This window comes from Hyposmocoma kahamanoa, unplaced genomic scaffold (assembly GCF_003589595.1).
Source record: "Hyposmocoma kahamanoa isolate Upper Pololo Valley unplaced genomic scaffold, ASM358959v1 63, whole genome shotgun sequence".
Lineage (NCBI taxonomy): Eukaryota > Metazoa > Arthropoda > Insecta > Lepidoptera > Cosmopterigidae > Hyposmocoma > Hyposmocoma kahamanoa.
Window position 1 is genome coordinate 12,377,592 of NW_020653851.1, and position 13,935 is coordinate 12,391,526.

The 13,935-nt window shown below is 37.1% G+C and overlaps 1 protein-coding gene across 1 annotated transcript in view; it reads left to right on the plus strand.

Moving 5' to 3' along the window:
- Nucleotides 1-355: 355 nt before the first annotated feature.
- The window catches only part of LOC113229979, a 35,995-nt gene continuing 22,415 nt past the window's right edge, over nucleotides 356-13,935 (plus strand). The window contains exons 1-7 of the mRNA XM_026463681.1: nucleotides 356-467; nucleotides 2,226-2,341; nucleotides 8,665-8,715; nucleotides 11,364-11,466; nucleotides 12,002-12,126; nucleotides 12,234-12,284; nucleotides 13,043-13,232. Coding sequence (XP_026319466.1) covers nucleotides 379-467; nucleotides 2,226-2,341; nucleotides 8,665-8,715; nucleotides 11,364-11,466; nucleotides 12,002-12,126; nucleotides 12,234-12,284; nucleotides 13,043-13,232 — 725 coding nt within the window. The 5' untranslated portion in view covers nucleotides 356-378. The remainder of the gene's footprint in view (nucleotides 468-2,225; nucleotides 2,342-8,664; nucleotides 8,716-11,363; nucleotides 11,467-12,001; nucleotides 12,127-12,233; nucleotides 12,285-13,042; nucleotides 13,233-13,935) is intronic.

Below are 13,935 nucleotides of genomic sequence, written 5' to 3' on the forward strand. Positions count from 1 at the left end.
GAGTATTTCAGGCTTTCGAAAAAATTTGCTTGAAAATCAATACACTTGTCAAGACTGGCAGGTGGCATACCTATGTTTTGTTCTCTAATCCTAGTTGTAGCATAAAACAGTAGTAATTATAACATTTATTTAATTACCTAAATGCTGACTACACAGACCACTTTATAACACCCGTCTCTCGTTTTCTCCAGAATATGATGATACATTTTAATTCAATGATGTCATTTTACGACCTGCATCGTATTTAGTTGACATGATATTAATAAGTGACATAGATCGCATTTGTAAAAAATCATAAGAAATTTCAACATCTAATTTAGATAAAATGTGGTTAATATGATATTTTTTTATGTGGCAGCTGAAGAGAAAAAACGAAAAATGTTGGCAGACTTCTTAAGAAGGGAAGGCTCCTCACCTCTAGGTGCGGAAGGCATGTATAAGATGACTTACAAGGAAGCTGCAGACGAGTAAGATTCTCTATTTCACAACATTTTTTGGTATTGAATTTATGTTGCAAGTCTAGTTGCGAGTTTTGTAGACTTAAAGAACCTATTTCGGTTATACAATACTGCATACGAAACGTAAATATTGAGGAGCGCCACCACTTCCAACTCCTCAGCCTTTGTATATGATATTGATGACAATAAATTTATTTCAAAACGTAGAATGTCTCTCGGCTCTAAGGGTCGTATTCTAGAACTCTACTCAATGCTCAAGTCAGGACTTGAGTATGATTCGAAGTACTAGAAATCACACTCAAGTCCTTGCCATTAGTGTCGTATTTCCAGTGCTTGAAATCATACTCAAGTCTTCTCAAATCTTTACTTGATCATTGAGTAGAGTTCTGGAATACGACCCTAAGACTTGCTTTTGAAGGGCAACAATTATTTTGGTTTACTTCAGGTTTTTTTAGTGTGTGATGATATATGAGATGATGAGGATAGGTACATAAATTTGTTACGAATTTAAAAAAATCGTAAATAGTAAAAGTATTGCTTTAAAAAATTAGGTTTTATTTCTCCTAATTAAATTAGGTTTTATCTTGGCTTGCCGCTTCTCTACGAAGATTGGCGACCATCATGGCCATCCCTATTTTTGAAACTGCCGCATTCTTTTATAGTTGTGAGTATTTCCAGCTGTTTCCCCGTTCGACGCAGAACATTGGTGACCCTTTGGACTCAAGATGTGCCAAGCATACTTTTATATAGCCACGTCTCAAGAGCCTCTGTGCATAATGCTGAGGTCAAGGTCCAATCCTTTATACTAAAAAGCAAGATACTGAAGGTATAACAGTCGACCAATCGCAAGCGGCGTTTAAGGTTGAACTTACTGGAGTCTTAAAGACGATCATATTTAGTGTTGATTTTAAGCCATAGTTAGGTATTACTGGCTACATTTACACGACCCAGCAGTTTTTGCAGGTCCGCGATATGCTCCGCAATTAATATTGTACCATCTGCGTAACGAATATTATTAATAACTTCTCCTGTTCATGACCATACCCTCTTCGGTTTCATGTACACTCTTCCAATATTCTCTATGCAAAAAATCAAATAAAATAGGTGATAGGTGGTAGGAAACACCCTTGTCTCACACCACGTTTGATCTCAGTTTCTTCGGATAATTGATCTTCCTCTTTTACCATGCTTTCTAAGCGCAGTACTGATTGGTTGTAACTCCTGTCAATTCTATTATGTCCAATATGTACTTTCCATGACAGTTGCTGCTCGTGAGGAATAATACGATGGTTTCCCCTTGCCTTCCCTATTGTAGAGACAGGACTACGTCGATGCGCCCATGTTTATCTGGTCAAAAACCCTAATGACGTTTTATGCCTTGCCTGTCTGCCCTCAACCTGGTTCGCCTATTTAGATACGACGCTAACTCGCCACGTCACAAAGGTCGTCATTAGACATGTAAGTACTTTATAGTCCCAACAAGATTACCAATACGCCCTTATAACCATTACCAACGTTTGGTCGGGGACTGGTTATTCAGTAAATTCGCAGCTAACAACCATATCTGGTGCATGTTCCACTATCCGTCACATGTGATCCCCATCGGTAGCCAATAGATTAGCACCAACAAGGTTTTACAAGAGGTAAAATAATTATATCAAGGACTACGGCCTAAACCCTTTCGAAGAACCCTGAGAAGAGACCCGTGCTCAGCAATAGGACGTATAAATGGGTTGATGATCATGATGAATTATTTCTGCATTCCAGACTGATGAAAGCACAGAAAGGAAAAACAGCCGCACAAGACCAAAAGAAGCAGGCTGAATTACATGGAAAAATTAACCTCAAGATACCGGACGAAAAGGCTAAGGAATTGTTACAGGGTTTGTTATACCTATACCTTATCAAATAAAGTATTATAACTCGATCTATTTCTTTCTTTGAAAGCGTGTTGATTCACTCATGATACACTATAATTTAGCGGGAAGTAGAATTTAGCTGCCTAAATGAATTTTAGTGTGGTAAATTCATTATAATTATTTATTTGTGAACACACAGGTTGTATAGAAGCTGACACTGGTGTACATTAGTTATTTGTTATGCAAGGCGGAAAAGTTGTTGTTTGACGTGAGTGCTTGTATTGAAACCTGAGCAAGCGAAGGATTCTTAGATTGTAAAACAGAATCGTGAGAGCGTAGCGAGGGTTTCAATACACGAGACACAAAACAAGTTTGCTGCCGTGGGAAACACACAACTTTAGACCTCAGTATATCGAGGAAAATGGGAGATGAAAGAAGAACTGTTGAACTATAAGAAATCAGTTTTAATAAACAAAATTAGTTACCGTTGTAGGCATTCTGATATTATATTTTATGTTATGTAATGGGGGGTAGTTTAAAGTTTGGAATATAGAGATTAGTTTCGACTCAGCTATCGTATTTGATCAACATATCCTTGCACCCTTACTTTGACATGGCGTAGTCGGTTAAAATTATGCATTAATATTTAAAAATACATTTCATTTATAAAATAAATAATAATAATAGTAAAATATAATATTATAAATATAATAAAGTCAGTGGCGTTTAGGTAGTGACAATAAAAAGCAAAAGTGAAAAAGTGATTACAATGGAATCAGTGCTTCACCCTCCACAGCCATTTAGCTTTGAAAATAATTTAGCCAACGTAACTTCGGGAAACTTAAGCAGAGATGGGAGAGATGGAAGAAATCATTCAATATTTATTATGATGCTTGTGAACTCTCAAAGAAGGAAAGCAAAGTACAGATAAATATACTGTTACACGTCATTGACGATAAATGTTGCGAGGTCTACGAACAGTTTGAACGAGAAGTCAAGACAATAAAAGAATTGTTGAAAAAATTTGATGCGTTTTTTATACCTAAAAAGAATTTGGCGGTAGAAAGAGAAAAGTTTTTAAACGAGACCAAAAAGAGTACGAATCTACGGAACAATATGTTCGAATTAAATAAGATGGCGGTTAGATGCGAATTCAAATTTAGTGTGCATTTATTAGGATTTAGTGGCAGCAGACTAATATGCGGACTAAAAGATGTCACTCTGTCCGAAAGATAATTGAACTGAATAATTAATAAATCGAGTGAACCGGAGATAACGCTACAGAAAGCATTATTGGCTCAAATGTCCCGTTTGCACAAAAACCGAAAACGCTGGAGCACCAGGCAGCACGGCACCGTCCACGCCAGCCAGCTTACAATATCACTGCTACTACCGCGTCGAGACTATGTTGTTACCGATCGACATCATCGAGGCTGCGGTAGTTTGTGAGCGAGTACATCGCAGAAACGAATGCCCCGTGTACAGCCAGCGATGCGTGAAATGTGATCGTATGAACCATTACGCGAGAATGTGCAGGGTCTACGTGGTTCAGCAGGATTCCACCGTTCAGGTGAGTCAGCGCAGTTTTGTTAGTGACGATTGGCTTTTAGAACTGTGTATAAATAAAGTTTTATTAAAGTTTAAACTCGACACTGGAGCTGACGTTAATGTATTGCCGCGTAAATATTTGAGTAAAATTAATGTGTCACGAACGGAACAGTGACAGCAGTCAAGTTACAGGGATATTCGGGTAGTGATATAGCGGTGGTAGGAAAATGCTACTTAAAAGTGAATTACAAGAATAAAGATTATTTTTTGCAATTCATAATCGCAGACGTCCACTCACCACCGATTTTAGGCAGAAATTCGTGCGAAGAATTAATATTGATAAAAAGGATTTGTTCTTTAAAAAGTCAAGTAAATAGTAGCGAGAAAATATTGGACGAATATCCTGATGTTTTCATAGGAATGGGTTGTTTGCCAGCTGAATATAAGATACAAATTAGACAAGACGTGTCTCCGGTGGTACATGCACCTAGAAAGTTGCATATAGCTCTGAAAGACCATATTAAAAACAAATTAATTGAGATGGTAAGAGAAGGTATAATATAGCAAGAGTTGAAGGACCCACGGACTGGGTGAATAGTATGACCGAGGTAAAGAAAGCGATCGGTGACCTTCGCATAAGTCTTAATAGTAGTTAGATTGCAAAGCAAGGGTTTTGGCAAATGAAACTACATCCTAGTTGCACTGATTTATGTATTTTTAATACTGTATTCGGGAGGTATACATTTCTAAGAATGCCGTATGGAATTTGTTCCTCATCAGAAGTCTTCCATAAACGCTTGTATGAGCAATTTGATGATATAGAGGAGGTAATTTTGTTTGTTGATGATTTGCTAGTATACGGTGAAACAAAAGAAGAACACGATCAACGATTGCAAAACGTACTAAAACGATGTCAAGATATTATTATAAAATTAAATAAAGAAAAATGCAGAATAGGATTGACTGAAATTAAATATCTGGGTCACAAAATTACAAAAAACGGTATATATCAGGACGATTCCCACATTACGGCAATCAAAACACGCCAACACCCCAGAATGTAAAAGACGTAGAAAGGTTCTTGGGTTTAGTTACATATGTGAGAAATTTTGTGCCTAAGTTGTCGGAAAAAACAAGCGTCTTACGCGAATTATTAAAAAAAACATATAGAAAGGCACTGGGAAAGTAGGCATGACCAATGTTTTGAAAATATAAACCAATGTTTAGTGAGCCCGCCAGTATTACAGTTTTATGATATCAAAAAACCAGTAACTATATCAGTCGATGCAACTAAAAATGGACTAGAAGCTTGCCTAATGCAAAGTAATCTACCTGTATGTTATGCATCAAAGTCGTTAACAAAAACGGAACAGTCATACGCGCAAATAGAGAAAGAACTGTACGCTTGCGTTTACGCTTGTGAAAAATTTTATACTTATATCTACGGACGAACAGATGTAACCATCGAAACGGACCACAAGCCTCTAGTGAGCATAATTAACAAACCATTAGCCTGTGCACCCGCTCGTCTACAGAGAATGTTGCTACAGCTACAGCCTAATACATTCAAACTAATTTATAAGCCTGGAAAGTATTTGTACATAGCACACGCGTTATCGCGTGCAGTAGCACCGACCGCTGACCTCTCTCTGTCAATTCCGCGCGATCACTTTGAAATGCAGAAGCAAGTATGTGTCATAACGCCTAACAATCCTTTAACCGATACGCATTTTCTAGAAATACAAAAACATACAAACCAAGATTGTGAATTACAAGAACTAATAAAAATTATAAAACGAATGATTATCACTAGTATCAGGGTTTCTTACCACGGTATGACTTCTTTTTATTTTCCCGATATTTCGGAACGGTTGCACGCTCCATGGTCACGGGTTGACTGGACGGCGGCAGATGACAGCTTTATGAGCAGACATATCTGTCTACCCTTTTGCGCTGTCGACGACTACCTTCATCGCGATTTGTTGTGGCTTTACCATTGTCACTCACTTTTTTCACACAAACCACACTCACTGTATCCACACGCGAAACTGAACTCGAGGTGTTTTTGTTTTTATTACTGCACGCACTAAGGACCGGATTCCATGCACTGGACAGTTTAAAACCATCATCACGGTTAAATGTTTTGTACTTCGTGATCTCGATGGCTTCTCGTACCAACCGTGGTATGTAGTGACGTTCTATCGAGAGTACCTGGGGGCTATGCAACTCGATCCAGTGGTTAGTGTCAGTCTGTGTGAGATGTTGTGCTATAGCCGACTTCTGTGCATCATTGTACTGCTCGGATGTGTTCCTTCATACGATCGACAATTGTTCGTTTAGTCTGACCGATATACGAGCTCCCACAACTGCAGTTCACTTTATAGACACCCGGTGTTTGTAAAGGAAGGTGGTCTTTTGGTGAACGTAACATTTTTCTTATTTTGGTTAAGGGGGTGAAAATAGTTTTTATGGAAAACTTCCTTAGCGACCTGGCTATTTTATCTGCCACCCCTTGTACATAGGGCAGAAAAACTGGTAGTCTCTGTACGTCAATTTGCTTCTTCCTTTTGTGTATTGGTTTAAATGTTTTTATTTTGTATCCATTCTGTCGCAAAACCGTCTTAACGTGCTCCTATTCCTGTGGTAGGTGGTGTGAATCACAAAGATCATAAGCTCTATTGTTTAAGTTTGTTGAGTGTCTTTTCACAAACGTACCAATAAAGGAGTGTATCGACGTTATCAAAGTGAAACTTCAAGAATGCAAAAATGCAAACTTCGGGCACGTGAAATCATGTATTAGCCGAATATGAATACTCAGTTACAAGATTACCTAAAACACTGCCAAGCATGTCTCTCGTACAGGAAAGAAAATGCTAAAGAACCATTGATATCGCATGATATTCCTAACAGCCCGTGATGCAAAGTAAGCACTGATATTTTTAATTTCGGTAGGGTATCCTACATTATAGTTGTCGATTATTATAGTAAATTCATAGAAATATCAAAGTTAAATTCATTGATTTCAAAAAGCGTAATTAAAAAATTAAAACAAATATTTTCTAGACAAGGAATTCCAGAAAGAGTCATGCCAGACAGTGGTCCAGAATTTTCATCCAATGAGTTTATTGATTTATCACATAAATGGAAATTTGAGCACGTAACGTCATCACCTAGGTATCCTCAATCGAATGGCCAAGTTGAGCGTGCAATTCAGACAATCAAAAATATAATAAGAAAAACTGCATTCGAACAAGCTCATTTTAATTTAGGATTGCTTGAATTTTTGAACACACCGACAAGCACTGAAAATCCAACTCCAGCAGAATTACTTAACAACAGAAAACTTCATAGTATAGTTCCATGCACACCAATTTTATTACACACAAAGGTACAGGAAAACGCTGTAAATAACAAAAAGAGCGTGTGCGAAAACACAAACAATATTATGATAAAAGCGCAAGAATCCTTACACTAAATGTAGGTCAAAAAGTTAGTAGTAGAATGTTTAATTAATCGTTACCAGGTGGCATCGCTGGCTTGAGGTCATACAATCATAAACACAAATATCAATGTTACATAGTGGTCATGAAATAAATCGAAACAGAAAACATCATAATAGACTCAAATCGAACACATAATTCGCTAAGTCTTGAACCATGTAAATACGATGACATAACAATAGACACGCCGACGATGCCAACGACTCCAACAACGACAAGTGAACCGGTTTGCAGTTGATTGCAATCAACTGATAACATAGGCAATGACTGTGTCTGTGACACAGTCATTGCCTCATCAATGACTCGCTCCGGAAGGACAGTGCGGCCTCTTGATCGGGGGGGCTATACGTGGCTGCCACTAATGCGTGACATAGAGGAAAGTGTTATAGTGAAAAATAAATAATATGTATATTAACACTGAAGGAATTAAACACAAATAGATATATTTTTATACAAGTATACAATTACACATAAGCAATAGTAATTTAATCAATTCAACTTTATTGTGACATGATAAAGTTGGTGTATGCATGTATTATGAATATCTAGTAAGCATGCTATTTTAAATTTTGTTATAATTACAGTATAATGCATTGTATGTTGAAAAATAGGATAAATTATTTTATTGTTATTATTAATATTAATTGAAATTGTTAATTTACGCTTATTATTATTATTTAAAAAGGGGAGTTGTAGGTATTCTGATATTATCTTATATGTTATGTAATGGGGGGTAGTTTACAGTTTGGAATATAGAGATTAGTTTCGATTCAGCTCTCGTGTTTAACTTATCCTTGCACCCTGTACTCAATCTTTCAATCGTTGTCAATTTAATGTCAACAATAATAAGAATAAAATATACCAACGCATTTATATTACATAAATTATGTACAAGAAATCGCATAGTTGAACGTGTCAGGTTTTTTTATCCATCGAAAGAAAAAGTTAGGTGCGCCCATTGACTTTTTTTTATATATAATATAAATGGGTGCGCCACAGTCTTATCAATAAGTTCGAATTTCGAAAACCTAGCATTAATAAAATGCTTATGCGCGCATATTTCTAATTTCTAATGAGAAAGAAAGCCTTTCCGAACTAGTGAGATGAAAAATAAATTGTTAATTGTTTTTTAAATAATTTTTTAAATTCTTATCAGACCTTAGATTCTCAGACTCTCGGTAAAGTATTGTAAATTTTTGAATTGTCACAAAAACACTTTACTGCAACAATCCTAGGCATTCCCTTATTGTGCAGCAAATGTGCATTTAGAGGTAATTTTAATTATTGTATACTTTACAGATACTACCACCGAAGGAGCCGCTCATATAGCTGACGTCATAAAGGGTCGTGGTACGTGTCATAATTTATTTTGGAAACAAAAGCGGAACCTTATAAGATGCATATTATAATATGCATCTTAAACAATCTCTCCAATAACAAATGGAAAGTCATTATGTGGGACGCAAAGTCAGGTATTAAGTACTTATGGTTTTAGAGCAGTAGGTACATAGCACAGCGTGTATGCAAGGTGACGCCATGGCGAACCTCCAATGAACACTACGCCAACTTTATTTTTGGACTTGTTCTGTTTTTATTTTTTATTTCTTTTTTTCCCCACAAAATTAGTGGTTTGTTTTTCGAATTTTGTTTTTTGTTACTTCATTTTTTATTTTCCGAATTCTGTTTTTGTAACTTCAATTTTTTTCTCAACATTCGGGGAGCGTACATAAATAACAAAATTATCAAAAAATAAAGGTGGCGTAGTGTTCATTGGAGATATCGATGGTATAATAATAATAAGTGAGTAGGGTAATTCCCATGTAATTCCATACAAACGTAGCCATACGGCTTGTATGTATGCATAGTCGCGGCACGCCTTGTGCGAATTATGCGAATTTTGGACGCAACCATTCGCATAATTCGTAGAATTGAAGCGTTCGCTCGCGCATTAAAAAATTATATCAAACGTATTAATTGTTGTTTTAATGGTGGTATGAACAAGAGTGTGACTCAAATTCAGAACTGTTCAACATTTCATTTATATTTCGTAATCATACTCCCATAATCGAGGTATGCTATAAAAATATCAATACGGAAGTACTGCATTAAACAAAGGTAATTTAAATATAGCACGAGAATACTATCATGAACCCTTTTTTTAAATTCTATTTACAAGCTGTAGGTCCAACTAAAATAATGTGACAACCTTAGAATAATAACGCATAGAAACCTAGCCCGCACACGCTAAGTGAAGCAAGTTAGAGGGTTCCAAACGCGTCCCAGGAGCGCGCGGGCTGTTAGTACTCAAGGTCATATTGCACCGCGAACAGCTCCAAAATTTTTTGCTAAAAATGACGAAATGTGCGGTAAATGGGTGTAAAAATACAACAGACAAACAAAATAGACACTAACATCGCATTCCACAAGTAAGTAATGCGTTTCAACTCATATTTTTATGTAAATATTCACTAAAACAGAAAAATAATTTCGCGGCAACAAGATACGAAAGTGTTGCAAAGTAACGAATTTTTTTTCTCCCCATTTTGCTATTCTGTATCAAAATAATTATATTACGTAAATTTTAGTGGTGCCTGTAATTTCGATTTATTTGCGCATTTTGAACTAATATTTACTCGAATAAACATTAAATGTTTTCGTTAACTCCTGTAAGTGATTGGGACACTTAATTATTTTATAATACTTTTAACGGCTCTGCGTTCACGCTTTATTGAATAATTATTTATATTAATTTTATTTGAATTGGAGCACATATTGCAACAAATTTACAGTATATATTTGTTTCTACTATAGTGTTGGCACCACCAGTACAACTTTGATAGCTTATTATATGTCTTTCTTTTCGTAACTCAAGCGAAATATTTTATATTAAAATATTTTATTTTCTTAAAAGGGGAGCATTCTTAAGCGATTTTTTAATCTATTTTAACAGTTATTTTCTTTAATGTTTGCTTATGGCATTTTCGGTTTTAGGTTTCGAATATGGCACTTATTTCTAAATCCAAGATGGCGGGCGCGATTTTTCGAATAATGGCAAGTTGGGTATCGTTTTCGAGATGTTTGGGAATGTTCAATACAAATATGGGACTCATTTCTAAATCCAAGATGGCAAACACGACAGTTCAAACAAAAGCAATATTCGTAATGAGCACCCCCAAATACCTCGAAAACGATACCCAACTTGTCATTATTTGAAAACTCGTGTCCGCCATCTTGGATTTAGAAATGAGTGCCATATTCGTAATGAGCATCCCCAAATACCTCGAAAATGATACCCATATTGCATTTATTTGAAAACTCGTGTCCGCCATCTTGGATTTAGAAATGAGTGCCATATTCGTCATGAGCACCCCCAAGTACCTCGAAAATGATACCCATATTGCATTTATTTGAAAACTCGTGTCCGCCATCTTGGATTTAGAAATGAGTGCCATATTCGTAATGAGCATCCCCAAATACCTCGAAAAGGATACCCATATAGCATATTTTGAAAAAACGTGTCCGCCATCTTGGATTTACAAATAAGTGCTATATTCGTTTTTCATCGACAAAACCGAGCATATCTGTAGGCACCTGATCGACATTGTCGGGCAAATCTGTAGGCACCTTTAACTTAATGATGAGTTAAGCAAGATACAATTTCCCCACTTTTGAGGGAAATGTTATTCCATGGCATCATTATTTGTATATTTGTGTGCGTGCCGACGAGCGTAGTTACAAGTTGCTTACGCCTACATGAATTTGGTTTTTGCCTCACTTGTGACAGTTCGTTTGATATGAAACTATCCTTCTATGCGTTATTATTCTAAGGTGACAACCCTATACACTTCCAGCGAAGTGTAGGCATTGCTGTGCCCAACAAGCGGGAGTTGCCCTTATGCCATATACTTGTCTATACTATGGATGCAGTGCCCAAGGATCGCACGCAGGCAGTACACTGTTGCTGTAAAACCAGACTCACTAATTGTGATATATTTTAGGTGAAGCCATGGAAGCCATTCACCAGAAAATGAAAGAAACAGGCAACGCACAGCTTGTGGACGTAGGCGGAGTTAAAAAAAGTTACAAAGAAGGCGCGGAAATGTATGACTAATGGTTTTATATCTTTTAATCCTATTATTATTCATATTATTTATACAAAAATCGAGCAAAAGAAAAATTCCTAAGATTCGATTAGACTCGAACCACGCTGTCCGTACCACCAACGTGGTTATCTGAGCAACAAATCGAGCCAGCAGATCTTAAGAATCTCTCTTCGTGCAAGCTGCGGATCTTTGTATTGGGTTTAAGGGCTTTTTGGCGTAGTAAAAATAGATGAATATCATGGTAATAAAAACATCATGATATTCCAGCAACATTTTATACTCAATTATCTCATATACTAGTTACAATAATTTGGCCATTTTTTGTAATTTTCTGCAAAGTAGAAGCAAGCATCTGTTATTGCATAAATTCGAATTCGAAACGTAAAAAATCGACTCAAATTTGTGACACGGTAGTTTAGTTTATGTTCGAGTCTCATGTTAGTTCTATTTAAAATTTGTCGTAGAAATGTATAAAGCGTAATTGCGTCTATATGTACAAAAATGCTTAAGTATTAACTACTCTTGGGTTGTAGGTTAACCCAGGCTCGAACATTTGTACCAGATGCTGCACCACCAAGTGTTGCTAGCGCGGTAATAAAAAACGTCGAGAAACTTGAAGCTACACCAAAATCAGCACTAGGACAAGAACATTTAAAAGGTCGGTACTAGTGCTCTGTATATTGTCTTAACCGTTTAACTGCCTCCGTGGCCGAACGGGTACCCAGTCTGAATAGAATCAATCTAACTATCACCCTTTTGCTGCAGATACCCAGAAAATTGTGGGCGAGTATATTGCCGGTCAAGTTGCAAAAGAAAGTAAGCACTATATTTGCATTGCAATTAATTATGAATTATTATTAATTTTATAGTCAATAAAAACACTTAATCAGCGTCGGAGAAGGGTGGTTCTTCAGGTTAGACGAATTTCCATAATAAATGCAATGACTTTGTCTGCATGCATAACCGCTTAATCATCAAAACTTATACCGATGCCACACGATGCGTCGGCGGCGTTACGACCACAAGTTTGAAAGATTTGTTGCGACGACTGAGCGATGACGTTGCGTTGTACGCATAAATTAGAATTACATGCCACATAGTGCGTTGAAATGGCGCGGACAAGGGGCCAGATGACGAAGCGGCGAAGGGTGCTACGGTACGTAATTAACATTAACACGATACGACTTCGTACTGTGTTTATGTGTAAGAGCCCTTACGTGTGGCATTCGGTGCGTTGAAATCATCGGGCAGCGCTAGTGTGGCATCGCTCATACACGCCTTCAACGTTTAGTAGGATAGATAGCATCACAAGTCATTTAATAGACTACTCGGTCGATAGTGGAATGTCATTTTGTGGCCTTCGTCAGTTGTGCGTGATAGTTGTAGTGGTTCAAGGTTGCATTGGACTACGACTCTTGTCGTAAACCACATAATCCTACGATTAATTTAACCGGATAGGGAGGCATTTACATGGTGCCTGAGTGTTTCACCAAAAATAGACCTACTATTTATATTGAATTTTATTGGGATTTTTAAATTGTAATTATATGTATATAATATTACCGGCGCACCAGGTGCCGCCACAGCTAGAGTCGGCGCGCCCGGGGCCCGTCCATCTGGAGCCGGCGCAACCAACGTACCCGATGCCGGCGCTCCCGGGACCGGAGCAGCCGGGGCCGGGGCACCCGAGGTTGGTGGGCCTGGTGGTGTCGGACTAGGGGCCGGTGCTTCTCGAACAAGCGGACTTGGTGGATCAGGTACAGGGTAAGCGACGAGTTTAGCTCATTTTCATCAAGGGATTCCCTGCATGCAGGCTGAATGACTTTGTTTGTTTTTCAAATGGAACTATTTTAATTTGTTCTTCTGCGAACCCAGTGGAGGTTAAATCGTAATAAATAGCTGCGCTTGTGTTGAATATTGTTTTTCATGCAGTTAATTTTCCCACCTTCCCTCTGCATAAAATTAATAAAAAAATATACCCGACACGTGTTTCGCCTCTCCATGAAGCGAAACATCCTCAGATTGTTCGACACTCGGTAGACGAATGAGCTCGCTCAGAACAATTAGTCATATTCATATTCCACTACTCCCAGTGTTACCATTGTCAAAATTTGAAAATACCCGCAACAACGATGATATATGACGCAACATTCATTTGTTCATTTATTATACTTGTATCATTCCCATTCATAGTATCTAATTATTTCTTTATTAATTTATTTTATTAGACGTAGTCCTTTTTCGCAGAAATGTAGCAAATTAATTTACTTCCATTTTTATTAACATAAACTTTCGCAAAGTAACGCCTGAATGTATTAACTATTTGTTTCTTTATTTGTTTTTGGAGAATCAACAATAATAACAAAAGACGCGTATCGGGTTCTTAGGTTTTCGCGATTGTTACACATAGAAAATGAAACTATTTTTCCGGATTTAAATCACGTATATTTGTTTTTTCAACAGTCAA